Source organism: Hydractinia symbiolongicarpus, chromosome 5 (genome assembly GCF_029227915.1).
Source record: "Hydractinia symbiolongicarpus strain clone_291-10 chromosome 5, HSymV2.1, whole genome shotgun sequence".
Lineage (NCBI taxonomy): Eukaryota > Metazoa > Cnidaria > Hydrozoa > Anthoathecata > Hydractiniidae > Hydractinia > Hydractinia symbiolongicarpus.
In genome coordinates, this window is record NC_079879.1 from 24,193,504 (window position 1) to 24,217,511 (window position 24,008).

Here is a 24,008-nt window from a genome sequence, read left to right on the forward strand (position 1 = left end):
TGCACATCATTACGACCTGATAATGTGCACTTAACACATCAAGCTTTGTTAAATTGAAATTGATAAATATCTGGTTTTGTTCTTTTAATTTGTTTCTTCTGAAATTTAGTTAATCAATGGATGCTAATTACATATACATACCTCTCTTAAATTATCTAAAATGCGCTATAATATTAAAGAATCGCATGTATCGTTTATTCAAATTTGAAAATTTATTGATGCTTTGGATAAACTATAAACATAACGGAATTTTTCACTTTGGATTGTCAAAGCATTATGAACGTGACACAAACTGTAAAGTTTGCGTCAAATATGAAACCAAATCTAGTTAGTGTTTTTATAGAGTTGGTGGATTTTCGTTTAAAGTAGATACACAACGGATACAGGGGAAGAAGCAGTCAATTGTTTATTCTTTAAAAACAGAAATCAACTTTCCTTTTCAGCTGGTGTTATGTGCTAACATGATATCAAATCAATATCAGAAGTCTGCTTAGGTCGGCATTAGCACCTTACGGAAGTGCTGTAACAGTTGTATACGACAAACAAACTAATCCAAATATATTCTGTTTAATGCTATGTACTGTGTACACCAACTGGGAAATTCGATCGTTTCATCACGAAAGCACTACACAAATAAAAATGTATCATACCGTAAATACTCGATTAAGCGCCGTGACGCATAATCAAAACTCGACTTTTTTGGTGCAGCGCTATACCAAGGGCGGCGCTTATTCAAAAACTAAAGATTTCAGACAGATTCATCTCCTCTCTTTTATTAAAGAAATAGGTTGACGATCAATGAAACTAGCAATGGTCTACATTGTTTTCTTCTTCCCCTTCCTTGTCAGGATCAATGAACTAGATTGGCTCATATGCATCTTCAACATCAGATGCACTGGTATGAAAGTGATTACTTTACCCTCTTTGAGAATCGAGAGTTCTGTTCGCAAAACTTCTCGGCCTTGGGCGTATGGCTGTTGATCGTTGAAACAATGGATGCATTCGTCTGTTGGTAGATTAAGGCCACAATATAAGAAGGAATCCTTAATTAGACTCGAGGGAAGAGCTGCCCAAGCATCAAGAATCCACTTTATGATCGTTTTTCGGGGTGGTGATTTCAAATTGCCTCCCTCTGTCTCAGTATATTCCTTCTACTGCCAACCAGTCATCGTAACGCTCTCTTTGAAGGTATTGTTCCAAGACACATCAGGTGCTCGTATGTATTTACTACATCCACCTGGCATAAAATCAACATCAATTTCTCAGCGTTTAATGACTTTTTTACTGTGTCTTCAATGTAGCATTGGTATGAATCTCGTGTTAAAAATCTGCGTTGAAAGAAACCCGGACATGGGTTAACTCAGTGTTTATCCAACCATTGGGTGAACCTGCAACAATAATTTGACTTTAGAATTCTTGAGAGAGGACTTTAGTTTCTCTAACAGCCCCATTAAAAAAAACAATCATTGATTTAACTTTTGTCCAATATGCCTTTGCTGCCAAACAAACAGACACGCGTGATTTTTCGTGTCTTGTACTTTTCATTGTGATTATTTTTTTAGCCATACGTATCAACGGTTTTTTGTGAATGAATAAATTGTGGATACAAAATGCACGTAGGAAACGTTTTGTATTTTTCAGTTATGTTGGTCCACAATGATAAGAATTACTAAGAATTACAATTTTAAAAACAATGAAGACGAAAATACATGAAAAATCTTTCAGAAAAAAAGGTTTGAGAAAGAGGGAGAATAACTCTCCAAAAACAGGGTCAACTAAAAAATATTTCCAAGAAAATATTAAATGAAAAGTAATTACTTTAACGCTTTACGCAAGCGTTCATGGTGTAAGCGTAAAAACTACAATGTAACTCTACGTAAATGGTTGCTTGAGAAAACACGGAAGTATCCATTACAAACGCTACGTTAAGGCTAATAAGCATTTAAAATGTACATTTCCATACCACTATGTTGACGCAATAACGTTAAGACGGAAGTAGGTTTTACGTTTCAACTACTGAAGGGTTTACTAATTAGAAAAGTTTTCCCCTGCTTTCAACATCCTCCTCCTACATTTCTCAGAACAATCACTCAAAAAACTATATAAATAAATCCAAGCCAAAGATTTAATACATATTCTGAAATCGAAAACATAAGTACAAAAACATTAACCGCAAGTGTAGAAGAGGTTGAAAGTATTTAATTTAATTTTTTTGTAAAAACTTTCTAATAAATCTTTTTAGATTAGCTAACTATATTGAAACTCGATTACTTTGGAGATAAAATGGTTCAAATAAAGCTGGCAATTCTCGCATTTGTTTGTGTTTCTGCACATTTTTTATTTGCTGCTCCTGTCAACAACACATCATCTCCAATTTTGAAGATAAATGGAAGTACGAATAATTCCAGCAGCATTCGTTTGAGTTCTGAAACTTCTTTTCACACGACCTTTCTTTACAATGAAAATACAGGTCCATGCCCTTCTGTAGCTAGAATTATACAACAACCAAATGACACATATGAAATTGTATTCGATCAAAATGACGCTTCAAAAATTATTGGTTACCTACCTGCGTCTAATGTTCGAATTGAAGAATGCAAAAGAGAGATTGAAGACACGTCATGCTGTAATAGTACTGAAACACATTGTGAAACAGGATTTGTCACGAAGAAGTTTGCAGTGATGAGATTTCAAAACGGCGTTCCGCAGATAAACGGAACGATTAACAATTATGACGTTCCAATATATTGTAAATGTCGTTAAAAGAGCACAGGCTAAATAGTAGTCTATGGTCATTTTTTTTTGGTTTTAAAAGAAAAAAAAAAAATTTTTATTTATGTGGTAAATAAAGCAAGATGATAGTGAGTGAGGAGAACTTCGATCACGTGATAATCACATACCTTTGACGCTTCTATTTTTAAAAATTTTAAAAATTAGATATCTGTGTGATGTGAGGAAGGGAAAAATATACGAAAAAAGATATAATACGGATGTTTCGTATATTCTACGGATTTTTTCCTTTATTGTACTTTCCATGAGTTTTCTAAGGATTATTATTATTTGACTATCTTATCATGTTCTTGAGTCAATACGCCTACAGCATGTAAGTTTTCAACGTAAAAATTAAGAAACATATTCTTATAATATATATATATATATATATATATATATATATATATATATATATATATATATATATATATATATATATATATATATATATATATATATATATATATATATATATATATATATATATATATATATATATATATATATATATATATATATATATATATATATATATATATATATATATATATATATATATATATATATATATATATATATATATATATATATATATATATATATATATATATATATATATATATATATATATATATATATATATATATATATATATATATATATATATATATTATAAGAACAAAGACCACTTTTTATAAATATTTGAACTTTCACAAAAAATATTTAATCGTTTATCATATAAGAAATATAATTACAAGAAGATTATGCCAACATTTGTATAAAAGAAAAAGATTTTTGTCGGTTAGTAGCTAGGGCAGTTACCAAAAGAATATGTAAACGTCATCAATTTTTTTTTATTTTTTAAATGCAAACACTGTAGTAAACATAAGTAAACTCTTGTTAAAGCATATCCGATGGCGATGATTGTCTGACAAAAATTATTTTCAGGATGAAGGGTTATTCGACGGGAATTCTAATTAGAAGAAGATAGTGAATTCGAATATAACCGTATTAGGTTTCTTTTTTTCACACATCATGTGCCATATTTCCAGATATATATAAAAGGAAAACATAACATATAAGCATCATATTTCTTTACTTTCTGTTGTCAATTTTGACGTGTATTAGTTTTTCTGCATCGGACTTGATGTTGAATATTTACTAAACATCTATGAGCAGGTAAAAGGGAGTTCCCTATGATTATATTAAAAGTATCTAATAACAAGTATTTTCTCGACACAGAGAATTGCATTTTTAATAGAACCTATTGCTACCTAGCGCATTTCCAACGTGTCTTAACAATGTGCACTTAATACAAAAAAGCTTCTTCAAAATTTATTTTCAATTTATAAATATATGGCTCTGCTCTTTTATTTGGTTTCTTTTGGACTTAAGTTGATGAATGGATGGTTAGTTAAATACATATCCGTCTTAAATTATCTGCGATAAAGTCAAAGAAGCACTGATTGTGGAAATTGGAGTTCTATTTTAACATACAGGCAAATTTTTTACCCTATTCGTTAGAAATCATTGCCAAAATATTTTACCCGACAATGAACACGCATTTCTCACCGTCAAATTTTCTTGAGCCAAAAGACGAGAAGGATATTAGAAACTTACCAATCGCAAATAATATTTTGATAGCCAAACAATGAGCTAAGTCAAAACCAAATCGTTTGCACAAATGACCTGGTACAACTTAAAAAAGCCTTTAAACTTAAAATTAAATACACCACGTTACGAAAGCAAGAAAAAAATGTATATTACATATTGAATGAATTGATCATTCAAGTTTAAAATTTCATTAATTCCATTGAAGCCTAGACGACTTTTAACACGACTTTTAACACTGCCTATGTATAGACTATTACATAACAGCATTTTTTAGTTTCCATTGTCAATTCAATACAGATTTGATAATTAAGAAGCGCGCAGGCAAATCTTCGAATGCAATATTGTGTAAATAGTCTATTGATACAGTGTTGCAGAATTTTTGCTTAAAGTAGATAAGTAAGGGATACAAGGGAAGAAGCAGTCTATTTTTTATTCTTCAAAAACTGAAATCAACGTTTCTTCTCTGCTGGTGATATGTGACAATATGATGTCAAATCAATTTCAACATTCTGCTTAGATCGTCATTATGACTTTACGGAAGTGCTGTAACAGTTGTAAAAGACAAACAAACTAATCCAAATATATTATGTTTAATGCTATATACTATGTATAGCAACTGGGGAATTTTAATCGTCAGAAAACTAAACAAATAAATAATAAACAATTAATAATGTATCATACTTAAATTCAACGTAGATGAATTTTAAGTTATGTTATTTTAAAACCTTCTCTGCCTTGCATTATATTTTGTAGAACCTTGTTGCTATAAAAAGTTCCAGATAATTTAAGTTCTTTTGTTGCACATAAATTTTGTTGGTTCCAATAACGTGAAAATAAAAAGTCTTGTAAAATTTAGCATATGACTTTATATTATTAAAAGATGAGAAAAATTCGGGGAAGAAAAAGATGCGAAAACAAACGTTACGTTAAAGCGAATAAACGTTTAAAACGTACCTTTTCATACCACTATGTTGACGCAATAACGTTAAGACGGAAGTAGGCTTTACGTTGCGACTACTGAAGGGTTTACTAATTAGAAAAGTTTTCCCCTGATTTCAACATCTGACTCCTGAATTTCTTAGAACCATCGCTTAAAAAACTATATAAATGAATCCGAGCCGCAGATTCATTGCATATTCTAAAATCAAGAACATAACTACAACAACATGAACTGCAAATCTTAGAAGAGGTGAATAATATTTAGTTTAATATTTTGTAAAAGTATTTAAATGCATCTTTCTAGATTCATTAAGTACACTGATAAATTTAGAAGAGTCAAATAAAACCTTAAATGCAATCATTAGGGAGTTAAATTGAGACGCAAGAAGGAGTCAACCCGCAATGACTCCATTTCGAAGTGCTCATTTGACTCCTTTAGGGTTTCATTCTTTGCTTGACTCCTTGAAAGGAGTCATTATTGCGTTCATTGTTTGTTGTGCGTTCAATGATTGTTGTCCGTTCAATGATTGTTGTGCGTTCAATGATTGTTATGTAGTGTGCTCACGTGATTCCTCAAAATGTTTCATCGGGAATATCGCATTGGAAATTATAAGAATGCGCCTTTTAATACTTGGGAAACTGGTTTACACGAGATGTCTGCAATTCCTTCTCGAGTCTGATATGAAAAAAAGTATACATGCCAGGGTCAAATAAAGGAAAATTTAAGAAACATTTTGTTATATTATGTTTTTTATTGAGATAAACTAGCTATCTATAAGCCCTGCCTACAGCTGCTAAGCTAGGATTGTTTATCCACCTGTACATAGCTTTATAACCCTATATAGCGATTAGACCTGTACATAGTTTTTACTCGTGTTATTGTTATCAAAGATGGCTGACTCAACCTGAAAAGCTCTACTTGTTCACTCTCTTTACATCCACTCATATCTGCATATAACATGGTGTCAGAATATTGAGTTTGTTACACAAGAACCTTAACTCGCAATATTTCACAATACTCACATTAATTTAATGATAATGGATTGTCTCAAGGCTCCAAAGGCACTAAACGTGGACATTCAAAAAACCTTGACAAACTCTGGAAATCATGGAAACAGGCATTTCAAATCTTCCTCCAAGCCACCGGATCTGTTGATAAGCCAGATATTGTCAAATGATCAATCCTTCTTCACTGCATAGGTAAGCAATGCAAAGAAATTTACGATATCTTTGAATTCCATGAAGGAGATAAAATGAAATTGAACATTATTCTCCAGAAATTTGATGATCACTTTAAACCGAGAAAAAAATTGACTTTTATGAGATTTACATTCTTCACTGTTCGTCAGGAAGACTGATACTACACTAGATTATGTAAATTGAGCGAAGACTGTGTGAACTCAATCAACTCCGGGATTCTCTTATCAAAACATGATCATTATCGGTTTAACAGGCAAAGATTTAAAAAACGCCTACTCTGAGAAAACGACATCACATTCGAAAAAGTACTATCCAACTGCAGAGTTAGTGAGGTCTCAAAGTTGCAAACTAAGTCTATTCTCACAAAAAACCTGACTCAACTCCATCGTCATCAACTGCTAATTCTGATATCAAGCAGATGATCCATCATCAAAGAAGCAAAGAAATGATGAAATGCAAATTCTGTGCTGGAAGTCATCCTTGTAGTTATGCCCAGCATACGGCAAAATATGCAATACCTGTGAAAGTAAAGGACACTTTTCTAAATAATGTCGAAAATCTAATCAAAACTTATCTCCACGTAATAATAAACCAAAGAGATACTCACAACGTCCTTCAAAACCAGTTGGCTCAGTTGAACAAGAACATCAATCTAATTCACACTCAGACAATTCAGCCAATGAATTCTTTCTGAGATCAATCGAACTTGAACCAACCTCCGAAAGCGAACGACATCAACGAAATATCCGATCCAACTGCATCAGACCATCCAGACTGGCTAATCGATCTCTCAACCAATGATATAATGGTTACGTATAAAATAGACACTGGTGCTCGTGTAAACGTTCTATCGATCTCTGTCTTTCAACGTCTCAGCAAAAAAGCAATGAGTATGACATCCTACTTCGGGGGTAAAAAAGAACAAAACTTTGAAATTTCAGTTTGCATATATTCTGACTTTTTTTGTTGCCAAAAGTAAGAATAAGGATAGGGGAACAATACCAAAAAAGGTTGATCAAATTACTTTTAGAAAAGCATAAAATGTTTTGAAAATTGTGATGTTTTTTTTTAAACCAAGAATGGGGTAAAAAAGAATAATTAAAAGTTAAAAAAAATACATTTTTTTTTACCCCCAACTGTATATTTTTTTTTACCCCAATGTACATAAAGTACATTTTCCAGAAGTTAACACACAACATAAAGTTAGAACAAAAGATTAGATATATATATGTATGAAGATAGTTGTTGAAAATGCGAAATGCACATAAGAAATGATACTAAAATGTAGCTCAGTAATATATCCAAGTAGAAAAATGCATGCATATTTGAATTAAGTTTGAAGAATGTTCAGGTTCGATTCCTGTATCAAGCAATATTCACAATATATATAGTTTAGTAAATGTAAATGGCACCCATAGCTTGATAGCCAGCAAGTCGTCATCTCAGGTAATGCACAAATCAGACGTTAATTCAAATTAATCATATATTACTGAAGTTTTGACTTTGATACCATTTCTGCAACAAATACAAACTTATCTTAACAAAAGAACTAATAATATCAAGAGTGTATATATACTGTTAACTTCATCACTTCCTTCTCAATTTCAAAGGTCATGTGCGCCTTTTTACGACTCGCATCTGTAAGATTTAGGATACAAGAACCAGCAAAACAAAGTTTTGCATCAACTATTCCTATGTCTTCTTTCGTCGGCCAATCCTATTTTAAGTTAGAAGGGTCACTTGAATTTTCTACTTTCTTGAGAAACTGCATTTCCACCTGATCAGCACTTGCCCCAGTAATAGGTTCTAGGCTTTGTCCAGAATACAGCGAAGAATTTCCCAATGTTGTGATCATCTAAATGATCAAGGGTAGAGGTAGTGTTTTCTTGGCCTTGGTGATCGGTGTTTTCTTGGCCTTGGTGATCAGCGGTTTCTTTTTTATCATTGGCTTCATTAATAACTCCTTGGTTTTCATTGTCTGACTCTCCTGGGATATCTACATCTTCACCACTTCCTCCTTCTTCTGATTCAGTGTCATCACGTACCATTCCCTTAAGCATTTTTCGGAAATCATGGCCACTGTTTTTATATTGTTTATTTTTCTTGGCTCGGCTCTTAGCCTTCTTTGCCTTTGCTTTTTGTTGTTTTGTTTTTTCTTTCAATCTCTTCTTTTCTTTTTTTGCATTTTCCTCGTCTTCTTTTGCTTTCTTTTTGGCTGCAATTTTTGCTCGATACTCAGGACTTGTCAATACTGCTCCATTCATTGAATTTTTTTGTCTCTTTGAGGCATCTTTTCCACTTGACGTCGGTGTTGTTATTGATGACATTCTTATTTTATAAACCTTTCAAGACTGTTCGTCTCTTATGGGCCAAGTGTAATTGCATACATATAACCTGGAGGTGCATTACGCTCTAATAGCTTCAAGATCTCCTCTGGTTTCATTAATTGGTTGGATTGTGGTGTACTGCAGGAAGCCATCTGATCATCAAAACTTGAATTGACACTTTCCTCATCAATGGAATCTTGAAATGAACGCACAGAGAAGGGTAACTTCTTTGGTGACTTATTGCGTTTTGATTTGCAATTTGACACGGACACCTGTACTGATTCGTTAAAAGAGCTATCTGCTTGTGAACTGTTTAGGTTGAATGTTATGTTTGATTCTTTGGCTTAATTGATTAAGATGGGAGATCCATCCTCGTCAACCGGTGATCCTTCTTCTCTCCAATTCATGTAAGAGTTTAGTTTCACTTTGTCTAGGCGAGAAACCCTGTACTTTGTTTCATCTACTGGAAAAATTCCAGTGGTGTTGAAAGCAGAAATGATATTTTCTTTTGTCAAGCCTTTTTTCCAAATGCTTCCAATTAGATTACAAAAGACAGGTTTTTGAAGCTTTTGGCGTCCACCAGTTCTATGCACAAACTCTGTAAGGAACTGCTCATAGTGAACCTTTAAGGGATTGAAACAGCCAACATCTAGTGGCTGCAACACATCTGTACAATGTGCTGGCAACTTTATTAAGGATATGTTTTGCTCTATTGCAAAATCAGTTGTGGCAGTTGACAAATGAGTAATATGACCATCAAGTGTCACCAATAGTGGTCTTGCTACTACTGACTCAGGAAATTTTCTGAACCAATGATCAAATATCTTTGTGGTCATCCAACCACAGTCACTTACACTAAAGTAAGTGTTTTCTAGGGCATCTGCTCCTATGTATACCATGTCGATTGAAGATTCTTTCCCCTAAAAATAATGAGGGGGTCCAGTGAAGTACCCTCAGCACAGCACACAACCAAGACTGTTGTATTTTCCCTGTTTGAGCCATTTGTAACTTGAATACATTTCTTGCCAATCTCACCCACATATTTACATTTTGAGGTGTCTGTTGGAAACCCTGATTCGTCACAGTTGTAAACACACTTGGGTTTATCCTTTATTCCAAGACGCTCAACTTCATTGTTCAGTGTTTCAAAAAATCGGTATATGACAAAAGGATCAGAGGCTACATTCTTCCGGGCTAATTGTATCTGCCCTCCCTTCTTAAGGCTCAACTTATGGCGCTTCAAAAATGACCTTGTCTAGTCATGACCTGGCATATTATCCTTAAAACGTGTCTTTAAGTTTTTCATAACAACAAAGTCTTGGATTATTTGTCTGATCTCTATGAGTGTTGGACAGAAATAATACAATAATAGTATTCATTTGTAGATTGTATGACACTCTCATAAAAGCACAGAAATTAACTGAAAGAAAACTGATGTATATACCTAATTCTGACATCTTTTTGATGCATTCAGCTAGATGGTTTTCATCCTCTGCAGAAAGGTCATTCTTGCGACCTTGTTTCTTTCTATTGAAATGACCTTTTGCTTCCAAAACTCTTTTTCTTAACATCGAAATTGAAATGTGATACTTCTTAGCCGTTTTATACACCGTCGCCCCGTTCTTAACTTCATCTACAGCAGTGTTAATATGATACTTTTATTATGACAGCATTAACAAAACTTTAACCCAAGTCTACCAAAAAATTGAAATAAAAAGTTAATGCATGTGGTTTGAAAGTTGTTTGTCATAATTTTTCAAACATCCAAAGTTAAATAATCATAAATTAAAAACTATTAACCTTGAAAACTTAATACTTGGCCAAAATATGCTTCAGATATTCCTATAAATGAAAAATCAGCCAAAACTAAAAATTCACCATTATTCCCTAGGTAGCAGCCATTCTTTTTTTTTTACCCTGATTTTGTTGATGTTTTTTTTACCCCCACTGACTATACCACACAAAAACCTGCTTGAAAAGTTTCACTCTGAAATTATTCTTAAATTAATGTATACAAAAACGTTGCATAGTCCTATTTTTATCTTTAATATATTATAAAAAAATATTTACACCTGTGAAGAACATATCAATTTTCTATGTGCTCATGCAAGTTTTTGATATCTTAAGAACTGCTCTAGATTTTTAATAGTGGGGAGATTCCTCTATATGCTACTTTTCAAAAAATTCACAGGAAAGAAGAAAAAATTATTTATGTAGCATATTTTTAAGATTGTAGTAACTGTTTTACTTATGTGTTTAGTATTTTTATTTGTATATGTATATTATAAATTCCCGAAAAACATTTCTAAAAATTGTCACCCAAAGACGTCCTTCCTCAAATCTTCAGAGTGTTGGCTTTGTAATTGAAATTTGCTTGTGCAAATTTAGGTTTTCTGAGTTAGTGTTATTATTTTTTGTTCCCAATATTTTTAGCCTGAATTAACAAGGCAATAAAAACTCCAATGATATATCTGATGTTTTTTTCTGCGCAATGAACGCCTAACGGGAACTATTATTACTCATTGAAACCCTTTACGGACTCATTGACGGGGTGTCTGTGGGGAGCACATAAAAAGAGTCATAGAAAAATTAACTCCTGTAAAGGAATCATTTTGAATATGTCGAAATGAGTAACAAGAAGGAGTCATTAATCATGACGACTTAAAAGGAGTCATTTGAGCACTTATTTTGACTCACTTAATGTTCTCTTAATGACTCCCTAAAGGAGGTCCCCACAGGCACCGTAAAAAGAAACAGTTATTAAGTTTGATTTGACTCTTCTAAATTTATCAGTGTATATTGAAACTCAATTACTTTGTAGATAAAATGGTGCAAAGAAAGATAGTAATTCTCGCATTAGTTTGCGTTTGTACACATACGTTATTTTCTGCTCCTGTCAACAACGCATCATCTCCAATTCTGAAGTTAATGGAAAGATGAATAATTCCAGCAGCATTCGCTTGAGTTCTGAACCTTCTTTTCACAAGACCTTTCTTTACAGTGAAAATACAGGTCCATGCCCATCTGTAGCTAATATTATCAAATTATTATTATATATTATCAAAATTGTATTCGATCAAAATGACGCTTCAAAAATTATTGGTTACCTACCTGCGTCTAATGTTCGAATTGAAGAATGCAAAGGAGAGATTGAAGGCACGTCATGCCGTAATAGTACTGCAACACAGTGCGAAACAGGATTTGTCACGAAAAAGTTTGCAATGATGAGATTTCGAAATGGTGTTTCGCAGACAAACGAAACGATTAACAATTATGACGCTCGAATATATTGTAAATGTCGTTCGACTTCTTGAGCTTTAAGAGAATGTTCCCAACATAAAAAATATGTAAACGCCATCACATTTATACGCAAAAACAGTAAACGACATAGGTAAACCCTTGTTAAAATTTATCCGATAGCAAAGATTATCTGACAAAAATTATTTCCAGGGTGAAGAATTCCTTGACGGAAAGTCTAATTGAAAAGAGAAAGTTTAGTTTCTGTAACACTGTTAGGTATTTCACGCGTTGTCCGGAACAAAATAATTAAAATGGTAGCTTCAAGTGTAAACAGCTGCAACTAGTTGACTTCCCGCTTATTACAAGCTCGTGAGCTTGTATTAAAACGCAAATGTGTCCTACAAGAATGGAAATTTTTGCCTCTCTGAGCACCGACACGGGAGTTGTCGTGTGTTCGAATCTCATCTTGGTAACTATTTTTACTTTTTTTTTCTTTTTTCTTTTTTAAAAAGATAAGACAAGTGTTCAAAACACTTGTTTAACTAACTAGTAAATAAAGGTGTTTCCACCAAACTTTTTAAAAGTGAATGTAGGCAGAATTAACTGAATTAATGAATTTCGCAAATTTTGGGGTTTGTGGGTTTGTGGTCTTTCTTCTTCCTGTCAGTCGGTTCACCCAAGACGGACCCATCGAAAATTAAAAGTTCGAGGAATTTTCCGTTCAGGAAGGTCTCACAAATCAATTTTGAAAAATAAGTGTGTAACAAATATTATTGCGTATCTGAATAGTAAAATATGTCGTGTCTAACTTCGTAACAAAAATCCCAATTTGATAGACAGCTTTTTGTAAACTTTATTCGCGAGGTTGTTTGCGTATATCATACGTCTTGTTTGTAAATTAAAAGGCAACTATAAGTAGGTTAGACCCACTACGTATACCCCATGTGACATATTTCGATTCAACATGAATCATCATTAGCTAAAATAAAATAAAAACGGATTAAAATCTATCTTAAAAATATGAACACTATTCACATCAACTATTCACACTCTAAAGTCGACTAAAAAGAGTTTAATAATAAGTTTGATAATAAAAATATGTTTTTACCGAATAGATAAATGCAGAAGTGGTCAAATGGTATTGTTGAAATAAATTCAAGGGAAGTAAAGGTCAGCAACAAAAGGCAGTGCGAATGTTGCGAAGCAGGAAAAACAACAAAAGATAACAAGAAAATTTATGTTTAGGGAATGATTAAAAAATCCTAAGGTACTCAAATAAGATCACAAAAAGGGTCTACCCCTATAGATGCCTTAGCTGAAATTAAACCTAAGTCTGCTAGTATGAAGCTGTAGGACTGTAAATTAAAAATTATTCCTGTTGATACTGGTGGATCATGTTTCAAAAGAAAAGTAACCTAAAATAATTACAGACTTACAAAATAAACTCAAAAATAAAATATCAGTTCATATTCAAAACATTCTTATTACCTTAGATGTGGGAAGAGCTTCCTTGGTTGGAACCATGCTAAACTATAAATACCATTGAACATAACAAATTCATTTTTTTTCAAAAAGTAATTGACATTGAGCCACAGAAATCAGAAAGAATCCAAAAAGCAATAAATGAACAATATATCAATGGCTTGCCAGAAGAAAAGCACAAACAGTGAAATAAGTAAAATAACAAAAATACAAAGACCTTTTAAATATTACTTTTTATGATAAAACTGGTAGTCAAATTAAAAGTAAAGCACCAATAATCGATATAGGTTTGTGCTGTTTGGCAGCACCTAAACCGCATGGTCATAACTACCATCATGTGATCCAGCACATAAAAGATTCGTTAGAATATTTAGGACTGTACCATCCTGAAACTGCCACTTTAATTTATTTTTCATGTAAAGCAAAACAATAACTGATGGAAATTGTTGTTCAGATAATACATTGTATTTATGATGATGTGCAAATATTAGAATGGATTTACGTATATGTCTTAGAACTACAACAATTTGAAGAACGCGATTGTTACAAAAATTAGTTTTAAAATAATTTGGCTAAAAGCGTTAATAAGAAAATCACTCATCCAATAAAAATTATTTGGACTGTCGCTGTAGGGTTCCCAATCATAAATCCCATTGTTCCATGGTGGAAGTCTTGACGACATATCGTTAATATCAGTAAAAGTTATGTGGCAGTATCTATCGTTTTTTACCACCACAGTTGGGGTAAGGAATTAAGTGAATACAAGGTAGGGAGCATTGTAGTATAATATCAAACTGTTCTAATGTCAAACCACATAGGTATTGAAAGGTATTTGGCTGTTTCAGTAAATTGGTGTAAGTAAATTCTCTTTTCTCCATTTCAGATAATTCTTGGTAAGAATGATTTAATCTAATGTTTATGATAGAGTTCATTTTTTTAACTTGCATATTTCTTTTTTAGCTTAAATAGTTTCATTTTCTAGTTTTGAAATTTTAGAATTAGTCTCTTTGAGGTCTTTTAATAGCTGATATTGTTTCAGGTTAGCAAGTTCCAATTTACGACTATACTGTTTTTTAGATGGTGTTCGATTTTCAGTCCTTCTTGTGTTATTGTTCTTTATTGGTGGTGTTCTACTTGATTTAGGTATTGTTGAATTTAAGACAGTTGCTATTTCATATTTTTGTTTAGAATTTTTGTATCGATTTTTAATTTGCTGATAAGAATTTTTATAAGAAGATAGCAACTCCTTTACATTGATAAATTGTAACTAAATTTTTCTCTGGAACTGCAGCGTCTGGTAAATGAGAGGATGCCATTCGTTTTCTAAAACTCCCACGAGAAGCACATATATGTCCTTTCGTAAGATTTATACCACATCTCTTTCAAATTTGTTTGTACTTAATTTGTATCATTTGAATCTGTTGAGTTAGAATTACTTAAGCACATCAATGAGGAACAAAGTCATTTAATCATTGCCTGTAATACTTTTTACCCAGAACAATTCTTTAAAATAACAACATTGACCTCAATTTCCTTCAAGTCTTGCCTTTATTTACTTTCGAGAACAGCCATTCTGTTTATTTTTTCCCGACAAGTGCCTTACTCGTCACTGTTCCCCCGTGACATGAATAAGGCTAATTAGGTTTCTTTTTTTCAAACATCATTCTCCAAAATTTTTAGAATTATATAAAAGGAAAACAGAGTTTTTTACTAACAATTAAAGTTACCATAGATTGAAATTGAAGATTGAAATATCTCCATAGCGATTTAGCAGGCATTGCCGGCATATCATAGTTGTTCTTTTTTGCAACAATGGAGTGCGTTTTAAACATTTAAACTGCTTTACTTGATTATTATCGTTAACCAACGTAATAACTGTGTCTACCACATCAGCAATATCTTTCAAAATCTGATCACTTTAAGTGCACCTTATTAGAAGTTTCGAACTAAAATTTTTGTAATGGAATAATGGTTCTTACCCTAGTTTAGCATGGTTTTTATAAGTTATAAATAATTGTAAATAATTGTTTTTGATCGTATAATAATAGCGATGTCAAAATGTCATAACATTGTCAATTAACCTAATTAGTTATCTTTACGTAGTTCACATCGAATAACTTTTACAAAGTTGTATTATAAATGCTACGCGTAAAAGTAAAAAACAAAGTTTTTTTTAAAGCGCTGTGTAACAGAGAGAGTGAAGAATGATATTAAAAAATAAACTCGTGATTTTTACTATTCTTCACTTGCTTAATGTGGAAAGTTTTTTTTCTAACGAGTATCAACTTCCTGTTCTGGTACAAACTGGACATGGTAATACATCTCTTAAAGTTCTCAATTTTACTGACGTTGTATTACATTTGCAGAAATACAAGCATAAATTAAAGACGGTACCAAAACCAGGCGAAAGAAACATGAAGAGATTACATTATATACTGCCAGACGATTATAAAGATCAGACAGTATATCGAAAGGAATTGTGTCCTTCTGAAAGATGGGTAAAAACTTTAAAAGAAAAAACCTATGAAGTGTTATTTGATATAATCAATCCATCGAAAATTGTTGGTTTTAAACCTGCTCATGCGGTTAAAATGACAAAATGTGTGAAAGAAGTGAGAAACAAAAGATGTTGTCTCTTCACTTCAAGTAAATGTAAAACGGTCAAAGAAAAGAGAATGTTTGCGAAGTTGATGTTCAATGCAGGTGTACCAACAATTGCAGGTGAGCCGCACATGAAATGGATTGGGATTTATTGCAAGTGCATGTAAACCATTTATTCAACAAATTTTAAAACTTTGTAATTTAATTAACTACCAATTAACTACAACTAATCATTTTATGTTAGTATAAAAGCTAATTCCTAGATGTTAAAGAGACAAATTAGATGTAAAAAGGGAAGTGTTGTGAAGCTTAATGTATATAAATAAATATATAAATATATCAATATATATTCAATGAGTGAGCATAGACATTTTACGTGAATTAGTTTCAAGGCATAAATGAAAACATTGTGTCCGCTGTTTTGCTTTTGTCTAAGTTTTCTTTAGCTAACAAAATATATTTTTTGCCGAAAATATTTCCACAATGGCAGTTTTTAGGCACTTTTAAAATCAGTCCAGTAACAAGAAATAGGTCCCATATTGGTCCCTTGTGGTCTGTAGTTACCCACACGGTAGAGAATATCTTACGTCAATACTCCGAGTTATTTGACCCCAAAATTATACGTGCCTTGTAATGGCTAATTTAATTTACAACACTGACGTTAATCTAATATGTGGAAGTTGAAAGATAATGTCAAAGTAAATGATTTGTTGTTGAGCAATTAAGATATGGTTTTCCGCTTATTTTTAAGGAAAAAAAATACATAGCCTCATTTTCCTGTACAAACAGACAGGCTAGACGTAAAAATATAATGGACTACTTAATTAATCTGTTATTTGAATTTTGATGATGTCAGCATTGACATGTCCATACACAAAAAATTTTACATTCTGCGTTTATTGTAAAGAGCTTGAAACTCTAATCAAAATAAAGTATAGGATTGTTCCTGTCAACGAACGGTTAAAAAAATAAAAATTATATTTGTTGACGTTAACTGAGACACTCAAATAAATATTTAGTTTAAATTCATTTTATGACGTCATAAAAAGGCTCATCCAAAATGAATTAAGTGACCAAGATTCTTAGAACTTAAACAATTTGGTCCAAGCTGGTTCCTAGTTACCTGTGTGATAAAAAGAAACCTGACGTCCCCAGTCCGTTTCCTCATTGTTTCTCAAAAATCTGGTTGTATATTAATAACTCGGGGTATCTCGGCTGGCATGTTAGTTATGAAGCTGAGAACTTTGAATTAAAGACGTTTGATAAAAGAAGTTAACAATTTTTTTTAAAATCAAGAAACAAGAAAAAAGCACAAAGAGTTTGTGAGGGCCATCAAATTGTGATGGTCAGATTTGCCTGCTTGATCTACTGTTTTCAAGAAACATGAAAGGGGATTCATAATTAAGCAAGTAAGTAAGTAACGGAAAAATTAACGTCTTCGCAAAGTTCATCCTAACGCTTTGACTTTCGGACTGTAACTATATAACACCCATAATATTGCTCTAACTTGCTTGTTTGCCACACAAACCGGAGGGCGGTCAGTAAATGGCACCACACGGGCTGACAATACTACATTTAAAGTGTGCCGGAGTGGAGACTTAAACTTTAAAGCCGAATGCACTACCACTACACCATCTACGCTCAAAATAGAAATAATGTACTACAGTGCTATGGCACCATAGTACGGTTGTTTTAGACATGAAAAACGCATTTTAAACTTGCATGTTAATAGAAAAAATGAAAAATAGCTGAAGAAAGATTACACGAAAAACAAAAACAGCTACAAAAAAACCCAGTTTATTTAGGTTTTCCGAAGTCAATAAGACAAAAAGACGTTTTTTTCGCCGACTTCCGCAAACGAATAATAATAAAACTATTGACTTTACTCAAATATTAAATGCAGGTTCTCTAAATATCCTGAGTAGAATAATAATAATGTTGATAAAGAAAAACAAAAAAAGAAATAATTCAGCAACCACGTAATTTTTAGATGATTTTTTTATATTTTTACTACTTTTTTTTAAACATAGACACAACTGTGTAAACTCATCAACAACAGTGAAAAAAATAATGAATGCAGAAGTCCAGCTGTATCAATAAAATACCATAAAAATACGCCACCAACTGCTTACTGAGCATTATCCAGCTACATCATTGCATCAAATGGTTTTAAAGATGAAGACGCTGATTGTTATCACGGTTCTGTCTTTCGCTACTCACCTATATGCACGTAAGTGTTTCGTTGCTCTGTTACTTAACTTACCTTCGATTAGAATTGAATAACATAATATGCTACCATATCGTTAGAAAGAATCCAAATAAGGGGGTTTTCTTGTGTGACTTGACGTCGCAAGTAAGAACATAATCTAAATATTAATTCTCTGTGATGCATTTTCTTTAAGACGTTAAACATTTCTTTATTGTCAGTCGATGGTTTAGCCAATATAGAAAAACTTCTTATAGAACAACATCAGAAAAAAAATTACCCTGGTAAATGCACCTTGGATTAGTACTTAAAATCAAGCGTAAGTACTTCCTAACTTAAATGCATTCTCCAGTAAAAAGTATATTTAGTAAAATTGACAAATTATTATTGCAATATCAAAAAAGGTAAATTTCGTTGTTTTATCTCCCATTTAAATCCTAAGATCTTATTCATTTTATTTTTCGTAGAGAAATAAAAACATTTACTTCAACAAGCACGCAAGTTTTAATTATTTTACGTCGCGCATAATTAAATTAATTTAAATATTTTACACCAATCTCGTCTTGTCGCGTGACTAAGTCAGGGGGTTGTATTTCCCAAAACGACATACAAAAAAAATTAATCATTTGTCGCTTTTACAAGAACATTGATTCACATGCTTAGTTTAGCGCCTTGGTCTTAAATACAAGCCAAAGGCGCTTGTTAATAATTTCTTGTCCGTAAGAAAAATCATTGGAATATTTAAAAGGGGATCCCACCAATCTTAATAGTTGTTGCTCGTGACAGCACGTACCACCCTGACAAAACTCTAACGTCGGTAGGCAGCAGTTTCTGCGATGTCTGCAAGATGTAACAATCCATGCTGACATTTCTTTATCACTTTTTTCAGTCCTGTTTTGTAAGTTTGGGTAAATTTTACTGTGCTATGGAATGCCCGAAAGAAAAATACCATGGCATGAAACTCAGAAAATAACTCGTCAGAAAAGTGCTGATAAAGTGTTGTTTTGTAGTTTATTTTCTAAATATTTCATCCAGCTCCAACAGAATGTACAAAAAGTCATTTTTATTGCAGTAAAGGAACTTAGACTTTCTATATCTCTTAATAGATAATAATATGAGCCTAACTTTTCTATCTACGTTACGTTATCCACAAAAAGAGTTTTGACGGGAAATGGTCAAATTACCACCCTCACTTTAAAGAAAAGGGCTCTTAGGGAGCTAAGTATATTGAAAATTGCACCCTTGTATGTAATAAAAAACATTTTAAATTTTCAACCAATAATTAGAAGTAAATAAAAACTATGCGAAAAGAAAGTAGAAAAAGCTATAAAAAAGACACAAAATGGTTACTTGCCATATGTATTTTATGGGCGTCCCTGTGGTTGGCCATATAACATTACGTTGAAGGGTGGTTGAACCTGTAACACCTACTACATCACTACGACGTAACAACAAAGTTACGAGTGTTTTCTTTGACTAACAATGATAATACCGTGTCCCTATAGCATTGAAAATATATAATACAAATTCTTTCTGATTTTAATCCTTTAGAGATTTGCAAAGACACCAGTCCCACATCTTCATGTGAAAGTTGGAAAAGAGGTGGATTTTGCAAGAGAAGTTATGCACACAGATATTGCAAAAAGACTTGTGGTGGGTGCTCAGTTGGTCCTACCTTACCTCCTACTCAAACACCAGGCTCCTGTGGTCGTTCACCAGTAGCTCAGAGCAGAATTATAAATGGAGTTAATGCTAACCCCGGTGCTTGGCCTTGGATAGCTTCTCTTCAAAAAAACAATGGTCATTACTGTGGAGCCACTCTTCTTTCACCAAGATGGGTGAGTAGATTAATTTAGCTTCAAATAATAATTTAGTAATCTCTTATTTTTTAATCTTTCTTTATTAAGGGTACAAAACTTTCGTTAACAAAATTTTAAACTACCTTTTAGCTTTTTATTTCGGAATATTCTCCAAGTACTGAGAACCCCGGTTACTAAATTCCAGAACAACTTAAGGGCTTTAAAAAGATAGACATTTAAACCTTCCCCAGAGCGTCACAATTGTTAATGACTAGCTGTACCGTTAAAAGTTAAAAAATGTATACTTTAATTTAGAAATTGATTTACAACTTAAGATTCAAATATTTTTTGTATTGTTGCAAACTTCTTTAACGTTTCATGTTCTTACTTCCAATATAGCAGCAAATAGCGGCTTCAAGTACCCCCTCCCCCCCCCCATCCTTACCTGTATAATGAAATACAAACTCACAACATATAATTAACGAGAAAACTATTTTTTCATTTAATAGATAGTGACTGCTAGCCATTGCGTCTCGAGCATCAATTCAGGCAATATGAACCAATGGACCATCAAGCTGGGTGCGCATAACCATCGTGTTTATGAACCATCAGCACAAAGAATCCAAATTGAACGAGTCATCATGCATCCTAGCTACAGCAGAAGCACATTAAAAGCAGATATGGCCATGATTAAGTTAAAAACACCTGCTAAATTAAATGCCAGAGTGTCTTTAGCATGCTTGCCAAAAAGCAATCAGTACCCTTCTCTTGGAAAGCAGTGCTATCTTGCAGGTAAACTAATTCCTTCTTTTCTTTCCGTTCTCATTTAAAGTGAAAACAACTTGGTAGCACCATTTTCTTTTAGGTTGGGGTAGTGTATCTCATCCTGGAGGTGTATATCACACTCTTCAACAAACTCGACTTCCAGTAGTAGAATCAAAAAAGTGCAAACACAACAATGAAGTTGTATGTGTTGGTAACGGCTTCACAAGCCAACCTAATGGAAAACAACAGCCAAATGCTTGTCGAGGTGATTCTGGTGGTCCCTTAGTCTGTCAACAATCAGATGGAAGATGGCAATTGGAAGGTGTTGCAAGTTTCGTCTACACCTATTGCAAATACTACACTGGCTATTCGCCTGTAAACAAATATCTTCATTGGATTAACCTATACTTACGGCAGTAAAATTACAGTTAAATATATTCACTTGTCATAGATTTGTGCCTTGTATTTATTCATCTCCTAAGACAAACACTTCAAAAATGTGGAAATAAAGCTTCTTAATTATAATTTTCTAGATAAGAGCTTTAGAAAGACGCTAAAACAATTGATCTCTTCCTCGGTTTATACAGATTAACGTCAATGTGAAATGTTTATTGTCAAGGATGAGGTTCAGAATAAAACTACAGACTTAAGCTTTCATCGGGTTTATAAACACGTCTAGGTTAAACAAAGCTTAGTATGTGTAAACTAGTCGGTAGCCCGTGGAAAAATCCATGGGTTCGCCAGTCCTTTATATTTCGCAATACACACTTTTACCATTGCCCCTGTTTAAGGTTTCGGTTAATTGGGTGTATGTAAAATCCGCACGAAAAAAATTTAGCTGTTTTTTTATTAGCGGCTACTTTTCTTAGTTGTGGACTGTTTATTTATGATTTTTAAACTAATCATAGAGGTCACTACTTCTTATTTTTCCGTCGTAATTAATTTCTATTTCCAAGCGTTTTTCAAACCATTGTAAGAGCGCTTGATTAGCAACAGATTAGAAAAATATAACAGTTCTATAACTTAATAAATCAGGCTATGAATTATGTCTTATTCGTGGATTGCTTATCCAATTTAATCAAAATTGTTGAAGGGAGGGTAAGGAAACCAGGCAAGGGGTCTAAGTAGCTCTTTGCGCCGATCAACAGGGAGTAAAGGAGTTGTGGTGAAAAAACTTCACTTGCTACTAGAATATCTAAGGATAAATACGGTTAAGATAATTATCACGAAGATATTACATCTTGAGGCATCTTAATTTTTTATTTGCTTTGACGATTTTAAAAATGTTAAAACATATCTTCGTCTACGCGGCTCGAGTCTGTAACGTCGGAAATATGTTTAGTTTAAATTCAATAGAAAGCTGTTTTCAAGATCTATCCAGCTGGTCGCATTTCGTGCTTTTTAACTTGGTTAAATATATATATATATATATATATATATATATATATATATATATATATATATATATATATATATATATATATATATATATATATATATATATATATATATATATATATATATATATATATATATATATATATATATATATATATATATATATATATATATATATATATATATATATATATATATATATATATATATATATATATATATATATATATATATATATATATATATATATATATATATATATATATATATATATATATATATATATATATATATATATATATATATATATATATATATATATATATATATATATATATATATATATATATATATATATATATATATATATATATATATATATATATATATATATATATATATATATATATATATATATATATATATATATATATAACATTCTAAACTCAATCGAAGCATATAACATATATCAATCATGGTTTTATATATCCTTATGTTCAAACAACATTGGCAGGAAACTAAAATTGCATTAAAAATACCGCACGAATTTTTATACTTATATTTTTGCCTATAGAGTTTTCTGTCGGAAATTATATGTCTTGATCCAAAACAATTAGAAAGGTGTTATTGCAACCAAGAAAAGTTTTGTCTAATTGGCGCCTCAATAAGTTAATGGATAATGAATAAAATAATTTCCAAACAAACATTTTTTTAAAAAAAAAGTGACAAAAAAATGCTCGCGTCAGCGAACTTTATTACTAACATTGTGATCATAATTTTAGCCATGATTTTTAATGGCAATTGACATTCGTATCAAAAATGATAACACAACACAAAGAATGTTGTAGGTGCAGGGAATCTTCCATCCCACAAGTACTTTGCTCGCCTGTTATACTGCGAAATGAGTAAGATTAACATAAGCACGATCAACATGTGCCAGGCACACGCATTAAAATTTTGTTGCAGTAAAAATAGTTTTTCGCGGTCCATAGGCATCAAGATGTTACCAAAAGATTCAGCAGCTGATTCAAAAATCGTTTAAAGTCTGTTTCCGATTCTTTGCAACTATTTTTTGGCATCCTCAGTTTTATGGATTTGCAACAAAATTAGTTAAAATTTTTTGTTGCTTTAGTAAAATTTCATCACAACAAAGCTGCTTTTTGATTAACTAGTCGTTTGATCCACAATCACGCCGGGTTTAGCTAAAAAAATCCGTAATTTTAGAGCACTGATTCAATGCATACTATTTTATTACAAATATTAAAGAAGTTTTTAATATAACAATTAACAAACCTAGCCTGAATAAACAAATATAAAAAAATATATTTTATTTAGACATCATATAACATAGATTTTGTAACATGTTTGTGTACGTATTGTATTGTTTTTTTTGGTTACATTTCTCTTTTACTTACAAAATTGTTTTTTTTTAAATATCATATTTATGTAAATATTATAAATTATCAGTAATATTTACATGTGCGTTTTTACTGTAGTTTTACTGTAGTTTTTTAGGATTCTTAATTATTTAATAAAATCGAGCTTTTGCTGTTTTTAATTATTTTTTATCACAACATCTATATTTTTTTAGTCCTGAATATTTTCATAATCATCCGTAACCATATTCGGAAGAAAAAAACACAAAGAAGAACATTCTAGACTGAA

General features: G+C 32.0%; 1 protein-coding gene across 1 annotated transcript; it reads left to right on the forward strand.

The window, feature by feature from the left end:
• The first annotated feature begins 18,251 nt into the window (after window positions 1-18,251).
• On the forward strand, window positions 18,252-21,397 carry LOC130645537 (chymotrypsin-like elastase family member 2A). Its single transcript, XM_057451556.1, has 4 exons — window positions 18,252-18,405; window positions 19,933-20,219; window positions 20,690-20,972; window positions 21,046-21,397. Exons 1-4 carry the CDS (start codon window positions 18,339-18,341, stop codon window positions 21,363-21,365), a joined length of 957 nt encoding a protein of 318 aa, XP_057307539.1. The 5' UTR covers window positions 18,252-18,338; the 3' UTR covers window positions 21,366-21,397.
• Window positions 21,398-24,008: the final 2,611 nt, after the last annotated feature.

What these genes read in the sequence shown, in the direction of transcription:
- LOC130645537 (XM_057451556.1), top strand. Translation starts at nt 18,339, where the DNA reads ATGGTTTTAAAGATGAAGACGCTGATTGTTATCACGGTTCTGTCTTTC. An exon ending in CGCTACTCACCTATATGCAC is followed by an intron (nt 18,406 to 19,932) that starts GTAAGTGTTTCG and finishes TTAATCCTTTAG; the next exon opens with AGATTTGCAAAGACACCAGT. An exon ending in CTCTTCTTTCACCAAGATGG is followed by an intron (nt 20,220 to 20,689) that starts GTGAGTAGATTA and finishes TTCATTTAATAG; the next exon opens with ATAGTGACTGCTAGCCATTG.